The sequence below is a fragment of the Plecotus auritus genome, assembly GCF_963455305.1.
Source record: "Plecotus auritus genome assembly, chromosome: 1".
Lineage (NCBI taxonomy): Eukaryota > Metazoa > Chordata > Mammalia > Chiroptera > Vespertilionidae > Plecotus > Plecotus auritus.
In genome coordinates this window covers 3,405,623-3,428,305 of record NC_137770.1, presented here as the reverse complement: position 1 = coordinate 3,428,305, position 22,683 = coordinate 3,405,623, and the positions used below count along the sequence as shown (strand labels likewise).

General features: G+C 66.1%; 1 protein-coding gene across 7 annotated transcripts in view; it reads left to right on the top strand.

Annotated features, from left to right (window-relative positions):
* Positions 1-22,683, top strand: part of PACS2 (phosphofurin acidic cluster sorting protein 2) — a 37,681-nt gene that overhangs the window by 11,992 nt on the left and 3,006 nt on the right. For 2 of the 7 annotated variants that reach the window (XR_013959434.1, XM_080648253.1), the window contains exons 2-20: positions 7,622-7,709; positions 8,269-8,358; positions 10,227-10,352; positions 12,094-12,256; positions 12,732-12,805; positions 12,984-13,040; positions 13,708-13,767; positions 15,375-15,532; positions 16,215-16,305; positions 16,514-16,588; positions 16,954-17,096; positions 17,280-17,412; positions 17,733-17,837; positions 17,932-18,038; positions 18,201-18,355; positions 18,594-18,704; positions 19,125-19,233; positions 19,863-19,895; positions 21,885-21,927. Coding sequence is in view for 4 of the 7 variants with exons in the window: in XM_080648253.1 (XP_080504379.1) it covers positions 7,622-7,709; positions 8,269-8,358; positions 10,227-10,352; positions 12,094-12,256; positions 12,732-12,805; positions 12,984-13,040; positions 13,708-13,767; positions 15,375-15,532; positions 16,215-16,305; positions 16,514-16,588; positions 16,954-17,096; positions 17,280-17,412; positions 17,733-17,837; positions 17,932-18,038; positions 18,201-18,355; positions 18,594-18,704; positions 19,125-19,233; positions 19,863-19,895; positions 21,885-21,927 (1,921 nt within the window). In the remaining 3 variants the exon portion in view is untranslated. Of the gene's footprint in view, positions 1-7,621; positions 7,710-8,268; positions 8,359-10,226; positions 10,353-12,093; positions 12,257-12,731; positions 12,806-12,983; positions 13,065-13,707; positions 13,768-15,374; positions 15,533-16,214; positions 16,306-16,513; positions 16,589-16,953; positions 17,097-17,279; positions 17,413-17,732; positions 17,838-17,931; positions 18,039-18,200; positions 18,356-18,593; positions 18,705-19,124; positions 19,234-19,862; positions 19,896-21,884; positions 21,928-22,683 lie in introns of all 7 variants that reach the window. The other 5 variants (XR_013959435.1, XM_080648256.1, XR_013959436.1 and 2 more) reach the window with 3 other exon arrangements.

The following is a 22,683-nucleotide window of genomic DNA, read 5'->3' as shown; positions in this document are numbered from 1 at the left end:
TGAAGGAATGAGGGAGGAAGTGAAGGAATGAGGGAGTGAATGAAGTAATGAGTGAATGAGGGAGTGAATGAAGGAATGAGAGAGTGAATGAAGGAATGAATGAGGGAGGGAGGGTGTGAAGGAATGAATGAGGGAGTGGGTGAAGGAATGAATGAGGGAGTGGGTGAAGGAATGAATGAGGGAGTGAGTGAAGGAATGAATGAGGGAGGGAGGGAGTGAATGAATGAGGGAGGGAGGGAGTGAATGAATGAATGAGGGAGTGAGTGAAGGAATGAGGGAGGAAGTGAAGGAATGAGGGAGTGAATGAAGTAATGAGTGAATGAGGGAGTGAATGAAGGAATGAGAGAGTGAATGAAGGAATGAATGAGGGAGGGAGGGTGTGAAGGAATGAATGAGGGAGTGGGTGAAGGAATGAATGAGGGAGTGGGTGAAGGAATGAATGAGGGAGTGAGTGAAGGAATGAATGAGGGAGGGAGGGAGTGAATGAATGAGGGAGGGAGGGAGTGAATGAATGAATGAGGGAGTGAGTGAAGGAATGAATGAGGGAGGGAGGGAGTGAATGAATGAATGAATGAGGGAGTGAATGAAGGAATGAATGAGGGAGGGAGGGAGTGAATGAAGGAATGAATGAGGGAGTGAATGAAGGAATGAGTGAGGGAGTGAATGAAGGAATGAATGAGGGAGTGAGTGAAGGAATGAGTGAGGGAGTGAATGAAGGAATGAATGAGGGAGTGAGTGAAGGAATGAGGGAGGAAGTGAAGGAATGAGGGAGTGAATGAAGTAATGAGTGAATGAGGGAGTGAATGAAGGAATGAGAGAGTGAATGAAGGAATGAATGAGGGAGGGAGGGTGTGAAGGAATGAATGAGGGAGTGGGTGAAGGAATGAATGAGGGAGTGGGTGAAGGAATGAATGAGGGAGTGAGTGAAGGAATGAATGAGGGAGGGAGGGAGTGAATGAATGAGGGAGGGAGGGAGTGAATGAATGAATGAGGGAGTGAGTGAAGGAATGAATGAGGGAGGGAGGGAGTGAATGAATGAATGAATGAGGGAGTGAATGAAGGAATGAATGAGGGAGGGAGGGAGTGAATGAAGGAATGAATGAGGGAGTGAATGAAGGAATGAGTGAGGGAGTGAATGAAGGAATGAATGAGGGAGTGAGTGAAGGAATGAATGAGGGAGTGAGTGAAGGAATGAATGAGGGAGTGAGTGAAGGAATGAATGAGGGAGTGAGTGAAGGAATGAATGAGGGAGGGAGGGAGTGAATGAATGAGGGAGGGAGGGAGTGAATGAATGAATGAATGAGGGAGTGAGTGAAGGAATGAGTGAGGGAGTGAATGAAGGAAGGAATGAATGAGGGAGTGAATGAAGGAAGGAATGATGAGGGAGTGAGTGAAGGAATGAATGAGGGAGTGAGTGAAGGAATGAGTGAGGGAGTGAATGAAGGAAGGAATGAATGAGGGAGTGAGTGAAGGAATGAATGAGGGAGTGAGTGAAGGAATGAATGAGGGAGGGAGGGAGTGAATGAATGAATGAATGAGGGAGTGAGTGAAGGAATGAATGAGGGAGTGAGTGAAGGAATGAATGAGGGAGTGAAGGAATGAGGGAGGGAGTAAATGAGGGACGGAGGGAGTGAGCGAGTGAATGAATGAGTGAGTGAATGAATGAGTGAATGAATGAGGGAGTGAATGAAGTAATGAGTGAATGAGGGAGGGAGTGGAGGAATGAGAGAGTGAATGAAGGAATGAGGGAGTGAATGAAGGAATGAATGAGTGAGGGAATGAATGAATGAGGGAGGGGAGTGGAGGAATGAGGGAGTGAATGAAGGAATGAGGGAGTGAATGAAGGAATGAGGGAGGAAGTGAAGGAATGAGGGAGTGAATGAAGTAATGAGTGAATGAGGGAGTGAATGAAGGAATGAGAGAGTGAATGAAGGAATGAATGAGGGAGGGAGGGTGTGAAGGAATGAATGAGGGAGTGGGTGAAGGAATGAATGAGGGAGTGAGTGAAGGAATGAATGAGGGAGTGAGTGAAGGAATGAATGAGGGAGGGAGGGAGTGAATGAATGAGGGAGGGAGGGAGTGAATGAATGAATGAGGGAGTGAGTGAAGGAATGAATGAGGGAGGGAGGGAGTGAATGAATGAATGAATGAGGGAGTGAATGAAGGAATGAATGAGGGAGGGAGGGAGTGAATGAAGGAATGAATGAGGGAGTGAATGAAGGAATGAGTGAGGGAGTGAATGAAGGAATGAATGAGGGAGTGAGTGAAGGAATGAATGAGGGAGTGAGTGAAGGAATGAATGAGGGAGTGAGTGAAGGAATGAATGAGGGAGTGAGTGAAGGAATGAATGAGGGAGGGAGGGAGTGAATGAATGAGGGAGGGAGGGAGTGAATGAATGAATGAATGAGGGAGTGAGTGAAGGAATGAGTGAGGGAGTGAATGAAGGAAGGAATGAATGAGGGAGTGAATGAAGGAAGGAATGATGAGGGAGTGAGTGAAGGAATGAATGAGGGAGTGAGTGAAGGAATGAGTGAGGGAGTGAATGAAGGAAGGAATGAATGAGGGAGTGAGTGAAGGAATGAATGAGGGAGTGAGTGAAGGAATGAATGAGGGAGTGAGTGAAGGAATGAATGAGGGAGGGAGGGAGTGAATGAATGAGGGAGGGAGGGAGTGAATGAATGAATGAATGAGGGAGTGAGTGAAGGAATGAATGAGGGAGTGAGTGAAGGAATGAATGAGGGAGTGAATGAATGAATGAATGAGGGAGTGAATGAAGGAATGAATGAGGGAGGGAGGGAGTGAATGAAGGAATGAATGAGGGAGTGAGTGAAGGAATGAATGAGGGAGTGAGTGAAGGAATGAATGAGGGAGTGAGTGAAGGAATGAGTGAGGGAGTGAATGAAGGAATGAATGAGGGAGTGAATGAAGGAATGAGTGAGGGAGTGAGTGAAGGAAGGAATGAGGGAGTGAGTGAAGGAATGAATGAGGGAGTGAATGAAGGAAGGAATGAATGAGGGAGGGAGTGAAGGAATGAATGAGGGAGGGAGGGCGTGGAGGCACACTGTCCCGGGCGCACAGAGGGCTGAGGGTGCAGTTAGGGGGCACCGCCCTGCTTGCTCTCTGGGTGGTGGAGCCTGTTTGGGGAGAACCCCTCTCGGGAAGTTATTTTTTAAATATGTGAGTAAGTTCTATTTTAAACCCACGCACCCTGCTCCGTGCCCAGCGCTGCCCTGGGGGCCCAGTGCCTCCAGCTGGCGATGATTCCGGAGAGGAAGGGGGAGGGAGAGAGAGAGACAGAAGCATCAATGCTGAGAGAATGATGGATCGGCTGCCTCCTGCACGCTCCGTACTGGGGACAGAGCCCACAGCCCAGGCCTGTGCCCTTGGCCGGAATCGAACCCGGGACCCTTCCGTCCACAGGCCGACGCCCTGTCCACTGAGCACACGGGCCGGGGCCACGGGTGGGTGCTACTCAGCTGGAGGGCGTGCTGCAGCCGCGTTGGCACCGGGTTGAGGTACCCGTAGGCCGTGGCCTCTCTAACTTCCGGAAAAGGACTTCTTAAAAGGCAAGACGCTGGCACCGCCTGGCACTCGGGCACCCGCCTCCCGCCGCCGAGGCGCTGGGGCTGGGGCTCTGTTTGGGGCGCTGCGGGAGCTGTGCGGTCCCTCCTGTGGTGGCCCGCGCTTCCTGGTTGGTAATGACGGAGAGCACAGCTCGTGGGCTGTGGACCGTCCCCGTGTCTTTTCTGTGACGTGTCCGCATCTTCTTTCTTTAACTCAGTGATCCTCCAACCCCAGTTCACGTTCCGTGTCGCTGTGTGTGCGTGTCAGGTGCACAGCGTGGCGGCCAGACACCCGAATGCCTTGCTCAGGGCCCACCCGGCGTGCACGTAGTCACGACAGCTTTTCAGTGTGTTTTCGCTGATTTTTAGAGAGAGGGAGGGAGAGAGAGAGACAGTGATGAGAACCCTGGCTGGTGCGGCTCAGTGGATAGAGCGTGGGCCTGTGGACTGAAGGGTCCCGGGTTCGATTCCGGTCAAGGGCATGTACCTTGGTTGCGGGCACATCCCCAGTGGGAGGTGTGCAGGAGGCAGCTGATCGATGTTTCTCTCTCATCGATGTTTCTAGCTCTCTATCCCTCTCCCTTCCTCTCTGTAAAAAATCAATAAAATATATTTAAAAAAAAAAAAAGGGAACATTGAGGGGAGAGGAGCATCATCCGTGAGCCGCCTCCTGCAGCCCCCCCCCCCCCGGGATTGAGCCGCCACTGGGCATGTGCCCTGACCAGCAATCAAACTGGCAACCCCTTGGCCCCTGGGTCCACGGTCAGCCAGCGAGCGAGCCAGGCGGGCCGGCGGCTGCCCTGTTTTACGCCGGTTCCTCTCCCCTGGCTCACACCCGGCGGCTGTTCTGGAACCACCACCAGCAGCCCAGCCCCTTCCCCTTTCTCGCCCGCCGTCCGGCCGCCGTTCTCTGTCGGTCGGTCGTTGGCTTTCCTTGTTGCGTGCTGACCGTTCTTCCTGTGTTCCGGATAAAGCCCCGTCCAACCTGCGATTTGCGCATTCCCTCCCACCCTCAGCCGTGTTTTCACGGAGCAAAGCTCTCCATTCCGGTGAAGTCGAGTTTATCCAACTTTCCATTTGCATTGCCCTGTACACCTGCCCTCCTCAGCGCCGCCGGCCTGGCCCTGGCTCACAGCACGGCGGAGGTGGAGGTGGGAGCGGGGAGCAGGGAGCGGGGAGCGGGAGCAGGAGGGCCCACCTGGCCTCACTCCTGTTCTCAGCATTTCCCTCCTTCGGCTCCTTTGCCTTTCCCAGGAATTGTAAAACCTAGGAGAATGCTTGCTGCGGGCCCACCTCCTTCCTCGGAGCTTTCGGCTCAGATCCTGCGCTGGTTCTTCCTTCTTTTTTTATATTTTTTATTGATTTTTTACAGAGAGGAAGGGAGAGGGATTGAGAGCTAGAAACATCGATGAGAGAGAAACATCGATCAGCTGCCTCCTGCACGCCCCCTCCTGGGGATGTGCCCGCAACCAAGGTACATGCCCTTGACCGGAATCGAACCCGGGGCCCTTCAGTCCGCAGGCCAACACTCTATCCACTGAGCCAAACCACTGTAAATGGAATTTTGAAAATTAACTTCCAGCCCGGCTGGCATTGGCTCAGTGGCTCAGCGTCGACCTAGGAACCAGGAGGTCAGGGTTCGATTCCCAGTCAGGGCACACGCCCGGGTTGCGGGCTCGATCCCGTGTGGGGCGTGCAGGAGGCAGCCGACGGACGATTCTCTGTCATCATGGATGGTTCTCTCTCCCTCCCTCTCTGAGATAGAAAATACGTGTTGAGCTTCCCTAATGTGCCACGGTATTTGTTTAAACTTTTTTAAAAAGCTGGCTTCCAGCTGTTCGCTGCTGGCTCGTGGCACCGTGGCTGGTCCTCATGGGCCGCACTTGTGGGGTTCGCCACGCTCACTGCTCCAGGGAATGCTCAGGGGCTCAGGGGCGGCCAGCAAGACGGGCCGCTCGCCCTCCCTCCCCCCGGGCCCTGCCTGCGCGCGGTCCGGTTCCCTCCGTCGCGTGGATGTGGCATTTTGTCGGAGGTGTTTCTGGCTCAGTCGAGGAGGTTCAGGTCTTCCTGACCCGGCCTGGCGGCGGGGGACGATGGATGATTTCTGACGTGCAGCCGGCCCTGTGTCCCTGGAGGCGCCCGCGTGGTCCCGGCCTCGCCCTGCCTCTGCTCGTGGGGGGCCCGTGGGGGGCCCGTGCCTGGGCGGTGTGTGCTGTGCTGAGCGGTGTGTGCAGCTGCTCCCTCAGCCGGGACGCCGGCTCTGTCTGTCTGTCTCCTGGAAGGTCCGACGTAGTGTCTCTGGGTCAGCTTGCCGCGTTTTCTCCTGCGGAAGGCTTCTAACTGACAGCTCCCCTTAGAGCAGGGGTGGGCAAACTCTTTGACTCAAGGGCCACAATGGGTTCTTAAACTGGGCCGGAGGGCTGGAACAAAAGCATGGATGGAGTGTTTGTGTGAACGAATATAAATTCAAAGTAAAGGAGCGGAGGGGAGAGCAAGAGAACCGGATAGAACAGCCGGATCCGGCCCGCAGGCCGTAGTTTGCCCACGGCTGCCTTAGAGGCTGTTCCGACGGCGTCTTTGTCCCGGTGAGCGTGGCCACGCCTGTGCCCTGTGCCCCGGGAATCGGGGCTGTGGCCCAGGGTCTCCGAGCCTGTGCACCAGGCGTCGCCCGCTGTGCTCACCCCGTGTGTCCGAGCGCGGTGCGGACAGCCACTCCCCTGTGGCCAGCACCGGCCGGTTTGTCTGCCCCGTCTGCGGAGGCTTGTCGGTTTCATTATCTTCCCAAAGAACCAGCTTTTGGCTGGATTTCCCCTCCTGGCCTGCCTTCCCCTTGGGTCTGACGGGCCCTTCCCTCGTGTCTCCGTGGCTGGTTGAGGCCTTCGTCCGGCGGCCCAGGCGTGCGCTGCCTGGCGCTGCCCTCCGAGCTGTCCTGGCTCGCCGCCGCCCCGCTGCCTCCGTCACTGTGCCCGAGGGTCGCCGAGGGTCCCGGGGAGCTCCCGGCCGCCGTGCCCGTGTGGATCGTGCACTCCAGCTGGTCAGGGAAGGTGCCCCGCTGGTGCCAGTGCTTTAAGCGCGCCCGCTGCGGGTGTGGCCCCGCGGGGCCTGTCCCGGTGAGCGCCAGCCCCTTTAGTCCGGCTCCTGCGGCCTGTCCCCTCTCAGCCCGACAGGAGCCTTGTGCCACTTGGGTGCCAGCAGGCGCTGTGCCCGCGGCCTGGCATGTCAGGCATCTGTCCTGCTCCTGGGCTCAGATGCCTACCGTGGGGACCGAGTGACAGACAGCTCTGGGGGCGGGGCACAGAGAGTCTGGAGTTCCTGACCGGGACGCAGACGTTGGGACTCGGTCAGGCCGACGTCCGTGTGGGCGCGCGCGAGGGGCCTGCAGCCTGGCCCTGGCAGTGGACGTGGGCTGCAGCGCCCTCACTCTCCCGTCCCGGCGGGTGCGCTGGGCACCCAGCGTGTGCGGGGCTTCCTGGGAGGTGGGCCTCCTGGGGCAGCACCCACTGGTCTCCGTGCAGACCCTGCAGTGAGGCAGGTGGGTGTGCAGGCGTGTGCCCCAGGCCCTCCCTCAGGGCGGACACCCATCCTTCTGACTTCGCGCTGCCCCGAACAGAGGGTGCAGGTGAAGTCGGTGGGTCCAGGCAGGCTCCCGGCCAGGGGGGCAGGAGGGCGGGGCCTTGGGGTGGGAGGCTGGTGCCCTCACAGCTGGGGGCACTGGCATCCGGGTCTCCTGCCTGCCCACAGACCCTCACCGAGGCACCTCTGGGACCCTTCGAAGAGGGGCGCCTGGCTGACTGCCTGGGGTGCTCACCACTTGTGGGGACTCCGAGGGGGCTCCCGGCCTGGGTGGGCCTGGGCCAGGGCTCCCGAGATATTTGATGGCCCGTCTGCCGTGGTGACTGAGCTGGAGGCCAAGGGCGGAGGGTGGTGGTCCAGTTGTGGCTGGGGCCTCTCTGGGTTCAAGGCGGGTGGGGGGCAGGTGGGAGGCGGGTGGGAGGTGCGGGCACTGCCCAGGCGGGTTGGAGGCGCGGGCGCTGCTGAGCGCACCTGTGACCTTGCAGGTTGTGCAGCCTGACCTTGAAGAAGCTGGTGGTCTTCAAGGAGCTGGAGAAGGAGCTCATCTCGGTGGTGATCGCTGTGAAGATGCAGGCGAGTGTTCCCTCCCGTCCTGGGCCCGAGAGGGCGGCTCCGCAGGCAGCAGGGGCGAGTGTGTGCGGGGAGCAGGGCGCCTCGGCTGGGCGGCTGCCTGGAAGGCAGTCCTGATGCACCGGCAGGGCTGGGATCCTCCTGGGGCGCAGCCGACACCCCCGGGCCCACACCCCGTGCCCACACCCCCAGCCCCAACCCCGGGCCTGGCCCAGCTGCTCTCCCTTCTCGCTCTGGTGCCCTGATGCCCACACAGCCCTCAGCATCCGGGCAGTTTGAGTAAGTCCCAGGGCTCAGGAGGGCCCCTGCCCGGGCTGCCTTGGTCTGAGCAGCTGTGGACGCCCCATCCCCCACTTCCCGGCCCTGAGGCAGATTCAAGGGGACTCGGGGGCCGAAGACCAGTGTTGCCGCCCGGCCCTTGGGAGCGTGGACCTGCTCCCCAGCCGGGGCTCCTGGCCGGTGTGGGGAGAGGAGGGGCGTGGCCGTGGCCGTGGCCGGGTGCTGGTGCGGCAGAGAGGTGCCTGCAGTGAGGCGCTGAGTGAGGCCCTGGCTTCCCTCCCAGGGCTCCAAGCGCGTCCTGCGGTCCCACGAGATCGTGCTGCCCCCCAGTGGACAAGTGGAGACGGACCTGGCGCTGACCTTCTCCCTGCAGGTGGGCCTCTCTCCACAGGTGACTCCTCCTGGGGGAGCGAACCAGTGAGGCCGGGGTCGTTCTCCTGTTTGGAGAAGATGGGGCACCTGGGCACTTGGTGGTGTGAGCTCAGACCCCTGTGAAGCTGGGCCGTGCGCGTGGCTCGGTTTACACCGGGACACCCCAGGATGAAACAGACGCCCCTGGACTCTGTCTGTCGCCCCGACCTGGCCCAGAGGGCATGCTCCCGCCTGCGCGCCTCTGGCCGTGGGCCCAGCTCGGGCTCGGCAGCCGCAGGTCCTCCCGCTCCAGCGGGCTGTCGGCGGCGTTGAGCCCCTTCCTGCCGGTCCATCTCGCATCCACTGCGGCTCCTCTCACGGGGCGGTGCGTGCGTGAGACAGGGCTGTGGTCTCGGGAAACCCGGAGAGCCCTGCCAGCTCCCCCTCCCCACACCCCAAAGCCGCCCCCCACCCTGGGCCTGGCTCTGATGCCCCCACAGCACAGCTGGGTTCTGTGTTGGTTATCTTTGGGGGAGGGGCGGGTTTACTGGAGTATAATTCACAACACGTACAATTCGCCCTTTTTAAGGCATGCACAGCCCTGGCCGTGGCCCCGGTGGGTAAAGCACCAGCCCACACACCAGAGGGTTGCAGGTGCGATTCCTGGCCACGGGCTTGGACCTGGGTTGAGGGTTCTCTCCCCGCCCCCGGTCAGGGCCCCTGCAGGAGGCAACCAGTTTGTGTGTCTCTTACATCAATGTTCCTCTCTCTCTTCCCCTCCCTCCTTTATACTCGCTCTAAACAACAGCGGAGCCCTAGCCGGTTCGGCTCAGTGGGTAGAGCATCAGCCTGGGGACCAAAGGGTCCTGGGTTCGATTCCGGTCAAGGGCACATGCCTGGGGTGTGGGCTCGACCCCCAGTGGGGGACTTACAGGACGCGGCCGATCCATGATTCTTTCTCATCGTGGATGTTTCTCTCTCTCTCTCCTTTTTCCTTCCTCTCTGAAATCAATAAAATGTATTCACAAAAATAAAAGTAAAAAGCAGTGGGAAACATCCTGGCTGAGGACTAACAACAACAAACAGAAGGTGCACAGTGTGAGCCCCCCACCGTCTGCAGGTCCCCGCCCACTGTGCTTCTGCTTTTTATTAAATGAGTTTGTATGGATCTCGGAGAGGAAGGGCGAGGGGGAGAGAGAGACACCGTGATGAGAGAGAACCCCGGATCGGCTGCCTCCTGCACGCCCCCCACTGGGGGTCGAGCCCACACCCTGGGCCTGTGCCCGAATCGAATCTGGACGCGCTCTATCCACCCAGCCACCCACTGTTGTTGTCTTTCGGTCGTTACTAAGGACGTGCTTTTTAAATTGATTTTTAGAGAGAGGAAGGGAGAGGGAGAGAGAAGGCGAGAAATGTTGGTGTGAGGGGAAAACACCGATGGGTTGCCTCCCGCACGTGCCCTGACCTGGGATGTGTCCTGACCAGAATCGAACCCGAGACCCTTCTTTGCAATGAGACGCTCCAACCACCTGACCCTCCCCCGCCCCGCCCGCGCCCCCGTCCGGTCCATCCCCCAGCTTGGGAGATTGATTTCCGTTTGTGAGCTTTAAGGGGACCTGTGAGCATCTCCCTCTTACACACGCACTCTGGGGCCCTGAACCCCACCCCGCTGTGGCCCACGGGGACCGGGGCCGCCGGCTGCCTGCATTGGGGGGAAGTGCTGATGGCTGTGGCCCCCCAGCGCCCTCAGCAGACCGCGCATCCGCCCACTGGTAGTTGTTTCTCGTGTTGCTGTGGGGCCGGCAGTGACCGGCGGTGACCCCATGGCCCGGGGCGGGCCTGAGCCCTGGGGGGGGGATCCTGTGGACCGCAGCTGGCCCCTCCCCACAGTACCCCCACTTCCTGAAGAGGGAAGGCAACAAGCTGCAGATCATGCTCCAGCGGAGGAAGCGCTACAAGAACCGGACCATCCTGGGCTACAAGACGCTGGCCGCCGGCGCCATCCACATGGCCGAGGTGAGGCTCCGTCCGGGCCCCGCCCCCTCCAGGGACCCGCCCCCTCCCCGGCTCCCTGTCCTCCCTCCTGCCCCTCCCCGGCTCCCTGTCCTTCCTCCTGCCCCTCCCCAGCTCCCTGTCCTCCCTCCTGCCCCTCCCCAGCTCCCTGTCCTCCCTCCGGGCCCCTCCCCAGCTCCCTGTCCTCCCTCCGGGCCCCTCCCCAGCTCCCTGTCCTCCCTCCTGCCCCTCCCCAGCTCCCTGTCCTCCCTCCAGCCCCTCCCCAGCTCCCTGTCCTCCCTCCTGCCCCTCCCCAGCTCCCTGTCCTCCCTCCGGGCCCTCCCCAGCTCCCTGTCCTCCCTCCGGGCCCTCCCCAGCTCCCTGTCCTCCCTCCTGCCCCTCCCCAGCTCCCTGTCCTCCCTCCTGCCCCTCCCCAGCTCCCTGTCCTCCCTCTGGGCCCCTCCCCAGCTCCCTGTCCTCCCTCCTGCCCCTCCCCAGCTCCCTGTCCTCCCTCCTGCCCCTCCCCAGCTCCCTGTCCTCCCTCCGGGCCCCTCCCCAGCTCCCTGTCCTCCCTCCGGGCCCTCCCCAGCTCCCTGTCCTCCCTCCGGGCCCTCCCCAGCTCCCTGTCCTCCCTCCTGCCCCTCCCCAGCTCCCTGTCCTCCCTCCTGCCCCTCCCCAGCTCCCTGTCCTCCCTCTGGGCCCCTCCCCAGCTCCCTGTCCTCCCTCCTGCCCCTCCCCAGCTCCCTGTCCTCCCTCCTGCCCCTCCCCAGCTCCCTGTCCTCCCTCCAGCCCCTCCCCAGCTCCCTGCCCTCCCTCCTGCCCCTCCCCAGCTCCCTGTCCTCCCTCCGGGCCCTCCCCAGCTCCCTGTCCTCCCTCCTGCCCCTCCCCAGCTCCCTGTCCTCCCTCCTGCCCCTCCCCAGCTCCCTGTCCTCCCTCTGGGCCCCTCCCCAGCTCCCTGTCCTCCCTCCTGCCCCTCCCCAGCTCCCTGTCCTCCCTCCTGCCCCTCCCCAGCTCCCTGTCCTCCCTCTGGGCCCCTCCCCAGCTCCCTGTCCTCCCTCCTGCCCCTCCCCAGCTCCCTGTCCTCCCTCCTGCCCCTCCCCAGCTCCCTGTCCTCCCTCCTGCCCCTCCCCAGCTCCCTGTCCTCCCTCCTGCCCCTCCCCAGCTCCCTGTCCTCCCTCTGGGCCCCTCCCCAGCTCCCTGTCCTCCCTCCTGCCCCTCCCCAGCTCCCTGTCCTCCCTCCTGCCCCTCCCCAGCTCCCTGTCCTCCCTCCGGGCCCCTCCCCAGCTCCCTGTCCTCCCTCCGGCCCCTCCCCAGCTCCCTGTCCTCCCTCCTGCCCCTCCCCAGCTCCCTGTCCTCCCTCCGGCCCCTCCCCAGCTCCCTGTCCTCCCTCCGGGCCCTCCCCAGCCCGTGTCCTCCCTCCGGGCCCTCCCCAGCTCCCTGTCCTCCCTCCGGGCCCCTCCCCAGCTCCCTGTCCTCCCTCCGGGCCCTCCCCAGCCCGTGTCCTCCCTCCGGGCCCTCCCCAGCTCCCTGTCCTCCCTCCGGGCCCTCCCCAGCTCCCTGTCCTCCCTCCTGCCCCTCCCCAGCTCCCTGTCCTCCCTCCTGCCCCTCCCCAGCTCCCTGTCCTCCCTCCGGGCCCTCCCCAGCCCGTGTCCTCCCTCCGGGCCCTCCCCAGCCCGTGTCCTCCCTCCGGGCCCTCCCCAGCCCGTGTCCTCTCTCCTCCTCTCGCCCACGCCCGTCTCTTCCTGCTGGAACGGTGCCGCCGCAGGTGATGCAGCGCCCGCCCGAGGGCGGCCAGGTGCTGAGCCTGTGCAGCAGCGTCAAGGAGGCCTCCGCCAAGGTGGCCGAGATCTGGATCTTCTCCCTGTCCAGCCAGCCCATCGACCACGAGGACAGCACCATGCAGGCCGGCCCCAAGGCCAAGTCCACGGGTGAGTGCGCTGCCCGTGGCCCCTTCCCCGCCTCCGGCCCCCTCTCCCCGCCATCCTCCGGGCTTGCGGTTGCCCTGGTCTGGCTGCGGGTCCCAGCCCTGCCCTCGGAGGCGTGGCACCGTCTGAAGCAGAAGTCACGGGGTGGATCGAGGTGCCTTCCGGGGTCTGGGCACAGGTCCTGGCTGGGCCTGTCACCACCGCCCCGTTGGGGTCATTGTCCCCCGCGGGGTGAGGGGACAGGCGGGGGCGCCCAGTCAAACCTGAGATGCCGCCTGAAACCCGTGCTGGGCCGGAAGGGCCGCGGGGGTTCCCAGGGGTGGCGGGGGCTCATGGTGGTGGAGAAGCGCAGCCCCCCCCCCCGCCTGCCCGCTCCTGCCCGGGCTGCCGTGCCCCCCCCCACCCCCCGCCCCCCGCCCCGTGGCCAGGACGCAGGCGGAATCCCGAGGCGCTGACCTTCCGTGCCCTCGTTCCGCAGACAATTACTCCGAGGAGGAGTACGAGAGCTTCTCCTCCGAGCAGGAGGCCAGCGACGACGCGGCGCACGGGCAGGTAGCGGCCACGCGGGCGGGACCCCAGCGGGCCACCACAGCTGCGGGCGGCACGGGTGGGGGCTAGGCGCCCACTCCGAGGGCGTCGCCAGGCGCCGGGGCCCCCGAGAGGCGGCTCCCCGTCAGCCGGGAGGGGGGCCCCGCCCCGCGGCCGCCTGGCCTCAGCCCTGTCCCTGCAGGACCTGGACGAGGACGACTTCGACGTGGGGAAGCCCAAGAAGCAGCGGCGCGCGATAGTAAGAGCGGCGTCCATGACCAGGGTCGGTGGATACGGCTTTACTGACGTGGGGGGCGGGGGGCAGCCGGGTGCGCGGGGGGGAGCCTCAGAGGGTCAGGTGTGAGGCGGCCATGCCGGGCCTCAGCACACACGTCTCCTAGAGACGGTGTGGAGTGGGCGTCGCCACGCGTGGCCGTGAGGGGTGTGCGTGGTGCCCGGTTAGCCAGCTCCCCTGGTAGGCGTGTCAGGTGGGGCCCCCCGCTGCCCCCCGCTGCCCAGGGGGGCCTGGCAGGGCTGTCAGCCTGCTGGCTCCGCGTGTCACAGAAGGTCCCACTGGTCCCAGTGCCGGGGCGCCCCTGCCCCACAGCTGTGGGTGGGGAGCAGCCGGGTGGGCCTCCTTGTGTGGGCTGCCCCCCACCGGGGGGGCTGAGAGCGGCCAGAACTGCGCACGCACGGCCAGCCCGAGCCGCGGGGGCCTCAGGACGGCCGTGGGCCAGCCACACCCGCCGTGGGCGCCGGGAGAGCCATGGAGGTGCCTGGGGGGTGGGGGGGGGGTGCTGAGTCTGCCCACGGCCGCGGTTTAAGTGCTTGTGAAAGCCCCCGTTGTTAGGCTTCGGAGGGTACGTTCGAGGCCCCCCCGGGGCGCGCCCTGTCCGGCCCCGTCTGATTCTCCGCTGTCCTCACAGCAACAGAACTTCAAGCAGAAGGTCGTGGCGCTGCTGCGCCGGTTCAAGGTGTCCGAGGAGGTGCGTGCGCCCCTCCGCCCCCTCCCTGCCCGGGCTCCCCGCTGGTCACACCCCGGCTCTGTCTGCGGGGCGGGTGGGGTGGGGACCCCTCGAGGCTGTAGACGAGGCCCCAGGAAACCCCCTGCTTCGTTTCTTGAATTTGAACTCAAGGACCAGACCTAGGGGCAGGGCTTACGTGTCTGAGCCCCGGGTGCGGTGTGGCCGCCACAGGGCCCAGGCCGCGCAGTCTCCCCGCCGCCCCGCCCGCCATCCTGTCTGTCACACCCCAGCGGCCTCTTCGCAGGAGTCGGCCGGCTGTCCTCAGACGCCCCTGAAAATGCGGGGGGCCCGGCGTAAACCGCAGCCGTGGGGACAAGCAGTCGGATTCGCGCCCTCTGACCTCATGACCATCCTCAGGGCTGGGCGGGGCGAGGCCGCGGGGTGTCGGGAGCCCAGGTTGGAGTCCGGGAACAGGTCCCGTTCGGGGTGGTGATTCCCTAGGGCCATTCGGGGAACAGCTCTCACAGCTCAAGGACCAGGCAGCTGGACGTCCACGTGCCCCCACGTCTGCCCCCGCCCCCACCGGCACCGAAGCCAACGCCGGGTGGATGGGAGGCCTGAAGTAGGGGCTGAAACGACGGAACCCTAGCTGAAGGCACGGTCAGGTGGTGGCTTCTCAGGTCGTGGACGCACCACCGCCAGGCAGGGGACAGCACCGGCCCGCGGCTCAGCGTCCGCGTCGTCCAGAGGCGCCGAGGTGGTGGGTGTGACCCCACGCGGGGCACATACGGGCGTCACCCGTGAATAGCGGGCAGCACAAGGGGGACGACAGGTCGATGCTTCTCCCTCACGTTTTTCAAAAACAAAGACGTGGAGCAGCCCGCGGGAGAGAACGTTTTGCAAGTCACACGTCCGTGGCGTGCGTCCAGCCCACGGCTCGGAAGGACGCTGCAGCGAGGCCACCGGCCCGAGGAACGGGGTGGCCAAGGGCTGGCCCGCACTTCCTTCAGGAACGGCGCACGGGGCCCGGCGCGGGAAGAGGTGCATGGCGTCCTGCACCAGAACGCAGACCCGGCCTCGGAGACGCCGGGTGGCCCAGCTCGTGGAGCAGGGACGAGACGTGGGGGTGCCGCAGGAGGTAGACAGGAGGTGGACCGCGTGGCTTGGGTTTGCCTGTGAGGGTGACGTGCACACGAAGACCGGCCCACGCCCCGCACATGCTGGATCGCCCCAGGCCGTCGCCGTGATGGGCTCGGCGGGTTCTCCACGCCACGGCACGCGGCTGGCCGCGAAAGGGTCCGCCGGCGGCAGACGCCCCTGAGGGCGGCCCGGGCTGTGCTGCAGGACTCGGCCGCCAGGCCTGACGCAGGGCCCAGGAGAGGCGGGCCCCGTGGGAGCCGCCTGCCCCCCAGTGTGGTCGTGGCCACGCAGCAGCACGAGCCTCTGCCAGCCTGCCCCCGGGTCAGGCACCCGCGCTGCGAAGGAGCCTCCATCCGCGGGGTGCCTGGGGTGACCGGGCGGTGGAGCGGCTGGAGGGAGGGGCGCCTGTGGCTCTGTGCCCTCTGCCCTTTTGCCCTGCGACCTCCCTCCCCAAGCCCGTGCCACCTCACGCCCTGCCCTCGCTGCAGGTCCTGGACTCGGAGCAGGACCCCACGGAGCGCGTCCCCGAGGCGGAGGAGGACCTGGACCTGCTGTACGACACCTTGGACATGGAGAACCCCAGCGACAGCGGCCCCGACTTGGAGGACGACGACAGCGTCCTCAGCACCCCCAAGCCCAAGCTCCGGTGCGCGGGGGCATGGGGGTGGGGGGCACTCGGGCCAGTGCGGGGGGACGGGGCGCGTGGGGCCCACAGGCTCCCGGGGAACAGCGGGTTGGGTCACGCTCGGAAAGCTGGATCCCGGGGGTGTTGCCTGCAGGAGGCAGCGGGGGCGGTGAGGCTGGCTGTTGGGTGCTCCCAGGGTGCTGGCAGCCAGGCAAGGCGCCCATCAGGGGAGAGCCGGGGGAATAGGGCACACTCCTGGGTGAGTGTGGCCGTCCCAGGCCCCTCCCTGCCTGCCACGCAGCGAGCAGTCCCGCCCTCGCTTGTCCACGTCCCCACGTGGCTCTGTCACCAGACGCTAAAAGTCCCGCCCATCGTTCTAGTTTGAGCTGCTCCCCCCTGAGCCGAGAACCTGTAAGGCCCCCCCCCTTCCCCGCACGCCCCTGCCTGCCGGGACCGGCCTGTGGCCTGCACGGCCGCATCTGCCAGGCCTCCTGACGGCCCTCTGCTGTCCTGTCCCTGCGAGCCGGCGGGGTGGTGGTGTGCCGCATCGGCCTGTGCGCGGGCTTTCAGGGACATGGTCCGTCTCAGCGGGGGTTCTGGACGCGGCCTTCTGGGGAGCTGCTCTGCCGGGGGGTCCCTGCAGGGGCGCTGGCTGTGCCCTCAGGTGCGGAGGGTCCTAGACAGTAACCCCGCCCCGCACTAGGCCCTACTTCGAAGGCCTGTCGCACTCCAGCTCGCAGACGGAGGTCGGGAGCGTCCACAGCGCCCGCAGCCAGAAGGAGCCTCCCAGTCCGGTAAGTGCCGGGCGGCGGCCGCGCTCCCCACGGGCCGGCGGCGGGGGGCCGCTCCGACCCCGTTGTTGCCGCTGGGTCACTGACACACCGAAGCCTCGTGTGGCCCGACTCCCCGCCCGGCCCGGTGACTGCCCTGAGCCCACGCAGCCCAGCCCGTCTCCCGGGGGCCGCGGAGCCCAGCCCCACCCGATTCCCGTCTCGCCCACAGGCCGACGTGCCCGAGAAGACGTGGGCCCCGGGGGGCAAGCAGCTCAGCGACAGCATCTCAGAGCCAGTGGCCCACGTAAGCAGACACAGGTCGCCCGTGGCTGGAGTACAGACCACAGCCCGCTGCCCAGGCCGCCGTGCGGGCTAACTCTGGACAGGGCGTGCCCTGGGGTGGCGCCTGCTGCCCTCGGTGCTCTCAGGGGGGTCCCGGGCTCAGGGCAGGTGGGCAGGTGTGGTGCTGGCCTCCCTGTGGTGCCAGGACCAGGAGCCCATCCCTGATGGGAGGTCGCTCGGCTCGGCTCGGCTCGGCTCGCTCGGCGCCCAGGAGTCGTGTGGCCGTGCCCCAGGCAGGAGCTTCCAGCCTGCAGGAGGCCTGAACACGCCCCACACGCCGGGGACCCCTGCGTGCGCGCCTCCCAGCAGCGTCCTTCCTCCCCGCAGAGCACGCCCACCCCCGGGGAGCAGCCGGCCCCGCCCCCGGACAGCCCGGAGCCCGAGACCTCCGCCCTGGACGTGTTCACCGAGAGGCTGCCGCCCAGCGGGCGCATCACCAAGACCGAGTCCCTCGTCATCCCCTCCACCAGGTGACCGACCGCGGGAGGCCGTGGCTGGGGTGCCGTGTGGGAGGGGCCCTGCCCGGGGGTGGACACTCCACAGCCACCAGCTGCGATGAGACCCCTCGGGAGGCGCACGCTGGCCCCGACACCCCCCAGCTCCAGCTGCGCCAGGTCGGTGAGCGCCTGCCCCAACCCAGCCTGCCGTCACAGGTCTGAGGCCAAGCAGGCCGGCCGCCGGGGCCGGAGCACGTCCCTGAAGGAGCGGCAGCCCGCGCGGCCACAGAGCGAGCGGGCCAACAGCCTGGACAGCGAGCGCTGCCCGGACACGCGGAGCCACCTGCAGGTGGGTGGTGCCCGCGGCCTCAGGGCAGCTCAGCCTGGCTCAGCGGCCCCATTGTCCCCTCTGCCACCTGTGCCCACCTGTCCCCATGCCCGCCTGCCCCCGTGCCCGCCTGCCCCCGTGCCCGCCTGCCCCCGTGCCCGCCTGCCCCTGTGCCCGGCCCCCGAGGCTCTGAGGGCCTGTGTGCCTTTTGCCCGGCGGCCTCTGCCCAGAGTTGGGTGCTGCCCACTTATAGGTGCCGCCGGCGGCGGGCGGGGGGAGGGGGGAGGGGGTCGCTGTGGGGGCCACCGCTCCCACCCGCTGTGGACGGGCTGTGTCTCCAGATCCCCAGGAAGACGGTGTACGACCAGCTCAACCACATCCTCGTCTCCGACGACCAGCTGCCCGAGAACATCATCCTCGTCAACACCTCCGACTGGCAGGGGCAGGTGGGCCGGTGGCCGCCCTGGGGGTGGGGGTGGGGTGGGGTGGGGTGGGGGTGGGGTGGGGGCGGCCCGAGGCCCACCGTCGCCCTGTCCCCAGTTCCTGTCGGACGTCCTGCAGCGGCACACGCTGCCCGTGGTGTGCACCTGCTCCGCGGCCGACGTGCAGGCCGCCTTCAGCACCATCGTCTCGCGGATACAGAGATAGTGAGTCCCCCCCCCCCATCGCCGCCTCGGGGTCCCTGCACCGGCCTGGCCTGGGGTCCCGGGGCTGCGGGCGAATCTGGGTGGGGGTGCCGGGCCGAGAAGGGGCCTCGGGGGGCCTGGGCTCGGGCTGAGTGTCTGTCCCTCTGTCCTGCCGGCCGCCAGCTGCAACTGCAACTCGCAGCCCCCTACGCCCGTGAAGATCGCGGTGGCGGGGGCGCAGCACTACCTCAGCGCCGTGCTGCGGCTCTTCGTGGAGCAGCTGTCCCACAAGACGCCCGACTGGCTGGGCTACATGCGCTTCCTGGTCATCCCGCTGGGTGAGGGCGCCTCCCGGAGGCCGGGCGCCGGGCTTGGGCTCTTGTCAGCGCGGGGCGCGGTGTCCGTCCCCTAAAGCAGCCGGCCCGGCCCCCGCCGCCCCGCTCACCTGTGAACCCCTGGCCCTGTCAGTCCCGGGAAGTGACGAGTCGTGGGGAGGCCCCTCGGGCGCCCAGGAGCAGCCCTGCCTCGCGGTGCACAGCGCTGTGGGCCGGGCCAGACGCCGATGCTTCCCCGCAGGCTCCCACCCCGTGGCCAGGTACCTGGGCTCCGTGGACTCGCGCTACAGCAACTTCTTCCAGGACCTGGCCTGGCGCGGCCTGTTCAACAGGCTGGAGGCCCAGAGCGCCGGTGAGGCGGGGGGCGTGCTGGCGTCCCCGAGATGAGCCCACTGCACCCACCTTCCTCAGCCCACCACCCCTGGGTGCCGGGGCAGGAGGGTATGAGCAGACGGGGCCCAGCCAGGACACTTGCTCTGCCCCCTGCGAGCCCCGAGCTTGGTGACCGGGCGCGGGGCTGGGAGGGGCTGGGCTGGGAGAGGCTGGGCTGGGACCCTGGGGGCCGGCTCTTCAGCATGTGGCAAGGGCAGCAAGGACCCGTGAGGGTGCAGGGTGCAGGGGGCTGGGTGCAGGGGGCAGGGTGCTGGGTGCAGGGGGCAGGGTGCAGGGGGCTGGGGGCTGGGTGCAGGGGGCTGGGGCCTCGGGGAACAGACATTAAGGGGGCCCTGCACATGCCTCACCGCCCCTCACGACCCCGTGTGGCCTCGTGCAGTGCAGGACACACTGGACATCGTGTCGAGGATCACGCAGTACATCGCGGGGGCCAACTGCGCCCACCAGCTGCCCATCGCGGAGGCCATGCTCACGTACAAGCAGAAGAGGTGCCTGGAGGGCCCCCTGGGGGGTGAGGGCAGGCGCGAGGGCACGCCCCCACACTGCAGACCCCTGCATCCCGGCTCCTCGGGAACAAACCCACTGGTCCACGGGCTGGGCCGGGGCTGGGGCTGGGGACTGGGCTGGGCCGGGTAAGGCCGTCCTGGCCTCCACAGCAGGACCCTCGCTGGCCCGGGAAGCTAGGCAGGCTGGCCGAGTGTGTGTGCCGTGAGCCGTAATTCCATGTGAAAAGCTGGAAGATCAGCCGTCACGGCCCGGCCAGCAGCCGGCGCCCCGGCCGGGAGAGCAGTGCTCAGTGCTCTCCCTCCCAGAGCAGGCGGTCCGCAGCGGGAGCCGGGCCTGGGTGCTGGGTGTGGGGAGCCGAGTGCACGGGCCAGAGCCTGGGGGTGAGGGGACTGAGCGGGCCCTGCTGGGCACGGGTCCTCGGGCAGCCGGGTCCGGGGCTCGTGGGGAGGTGAGCTAGCTGCCAGCTGTGCAGCCCATCACGGTAACGCCGCTCTGCGCTGTGGAGGGCGGGCGGGCGGCATGCAGTGCCTGCGGGAACCTGCTGGCGGGCCCCGGCTCCGTGCGCGTAGTAACGTGTCCGTGTCTTCTCTCCTGGCGGCTTTCTGAAAAGGAAAAAGAACTTTCATTTTGACTTTACGCTCAGGTACCACTGTCTCCGGGTCTGCCCGCTCTGCCCAGGCTGGTCTTTAGGGATGTTTAGCATGTCCGCGAGTGGGTGCGTCCGAAGGGCCCTGCCCAGCTCGCCTCCTCCTCCTGCCGCTCCCTTGGCGCCTTCCCCCGCCGGGTAGGCGCCCTCCTGGGAGAGCCCCGCGCAGGGCCACAGGGTCATCGTGTCCTGGTGCCCCCAGGAGGAGGATCTTAGCCCCCAGGACCAACCTGCTAAACACGCCTCAGGGGCTCGAGAAAGACCAGCGTGGTGCCCGCCGACCCCCCTCCCGTTCCAAGGCTGTGGCGGCTGCTTCCTGCTCGCCGTGGCGCGAGGACCCTACAGCATGCCCGCAGCCTGGGCCCAGCTTCTCGTCCCCCCGAGTCGGCTGGTCTGAGCAGCAAACCAGGGTTTTGGGGGACCCTGGCCCTCCTTCCGTGCCTGCCACCCTGCCTCTGTGTTACAGGGGTGACACTGGTGCCCGGGGGGGGGGGGGGGCTGCGAAAGCCCTGGATGGAGCCCAGGAAGGCCCCGCCTGCCGGCCACCTGCGTGCAGGGCTTGGGGGTCAGCAGGTCAGCCTCTGCTGGGACGGAGCACACCTTCCTGTCTACCCAGGAGACGGGGGGCGGTGGGCACAGCCCTCCTGGCCGTCTCCGGCCCCGAGAGCATCTGCCGGGAAGGCCCTGAGGCGATGCCTGCTGTGTGCACCCAGCAGCGCAGGTGTGGGCGCGATGCCCATCCTGACCTACGGCCTCGCTGAGCCAGAGCTGTGGCCGCCCGGGACAGATTGAGGGGTCTCCGTGGCAGCCCGTGTCACCCCTGTCCCGCCAGCCGTGTCGGGGGCTGATGTCTGCATGGCCTGGTGTGGGTGGCTTGGCTGTGAGAGTCGGTCAGCAGCATCCGTGTTGTGGGTCCAGCCATCTGCCTCCGGGTGCCGCTCGAGGGGAGGGTTGGGGAGTGGCTTGCCGAGGCGGGTGGCCTGTGGCCGGAGCCCGCTGGGCACTGGCCGGAGCCCGAGGCCGCCCGCCCGCCCGCCCGCCCGCCGTGCAGAAGCCGCCTGGCCCAGGCTTGGGCCTTGCTGTCTAAGGAGCAGCGGGGCCTTTTCTCTGCCCCGGGGACCCTTCAGAGCAGCGACGGGCAGGGTTGGTCCTTTTCGACGGGACCGACCGCCTGTCGCCGCCTTAATCCTGCGTGTTCTGGGTGTCGTGTGGGGTGACCCTGGCGGCTGGAGCGGAGGCTCTGGTCCTCAGCGCGGCGGTCGGCCCTGTACCCGGTGAAACCCCAACCCTCAGCCTCCCGGGTTTGGGGGAAGGCGACCGAAGGATCAGCTGGGACAGTGGCTAGAGCTGGACCTCAGCCAGAGGGACGCCACCCGTAGGAGGAGGAGGGAGGCACCGCCATTCCTGAGGCCCCGGGAGACACGGCCTGGCCGACCTTCCTGTGACCTTCCAAAGGCCAGGGCGGAGACCCTCCTCCAGCCACTTCTGGGCCTCACGCCTGACTCCCAAGGGCCCTTGGCCCAGCCCCGGCGGGTGACCCGGCAGCTTCTGCCAGAGGCTCCCCGCGGGCCTCCCGGGCCTGGGGGACAGCAGGGGGTGGGATCTCAGCTCCAGGAACTTGTGCAGAGCCCGGCCCACACGGAGCCGCCGCTGCCCATGGGCCGGCGGCTCACGCTGCCGCTCGGCCGGGAGCTCGGTCCCGCTGCGGGCTGCTCTTGGGCGTCCTTGTGTCGGAACGTGGCGTGGGCCCCCTCGCCAGGCCAGGCCTGGGCACAGCCCCGCCCGCCGCCCCTCTGGTTGGCACAGCTTTCCCCCTCGTCCGGGAGGAAACCTCTGCCCCAGCTGCCCCGGAGGCCCAGATGTCCCTTGGGGCTGGCCCTGGCCGGGTGGCTCAGTGGCTAGAGCGTCGGTCTGCCGACTGAAGGGCCCGGGGTTGATTCCAGTCAAGGGCACAAGCCCCTGAACAGTGGCTTTTCCTCCTCGCAGCCCCGACGAGGAGTCCTCGCAGAAGTTCATTCCCTTCGTGGGGGTGAGTAGTGCTGTGGGTGGCGGCCTTGCCCAAGGGTTCTTCCGTTCTGCTGGCTCTGTTGCTGGGGGCACTAAACTGCCAGCGGTCAGATTGTGTCCGTCTGGTTTTGCAGTAAGTGGGTTTTTCCAGAACCTCCTCCGCCAGTCTGAGCCTTCAAATCACTCCTGTCTTAAAGCTCATGACCTTACGTCCAGTGGGCGGAGAGGTGACCGCAGGCTCACACCGTCCTGGTGCAGGCGCGTCGGGCTCGGCCTGTGGCCTGTGAGCCCGGAGGTCCCCCCCTCCGCGCTGGGATGAAGGGCGGCTCCAGGCCAGCCGGCTGCCCTCCCTCTGCTGCCCTGAGGTCTCCCGGAAGCATCGCCCTGAGGGCCGGAGGCAGGACGGGCCTCCCTCGGGGCACCAGTCCAGGGCACGTGGGGGGCCTGCGGGAACGGGCTTGCCCGCTGTCAGCGCAGCCACGAGCCCCTCGGCCTGACGGGGCACGTGGGACCGGACACAGCCCGTCACCGCGGTCGCCTTAAGCAGCCCCCGCACGGTCCGCTCCCGTGTTGGCGCCCCGTTGGCCCCCATGGGGTTTTGAAGCGGCGCCTCCTGAGCCGGGTGCCCGGGGCAGCCCTGGGCTCTGTGCCTGAGCGGGTGGGGCTCCCTCGCACCGTCCTGAGCTCACTGCGTGGCCTGGCCACTCACAGGCTCCTGGTGGGCTGAGGGCAGGCGCGTGCGGGGCCGAGAGGCTCCCACAGAGGCCGTTGTGTCCTG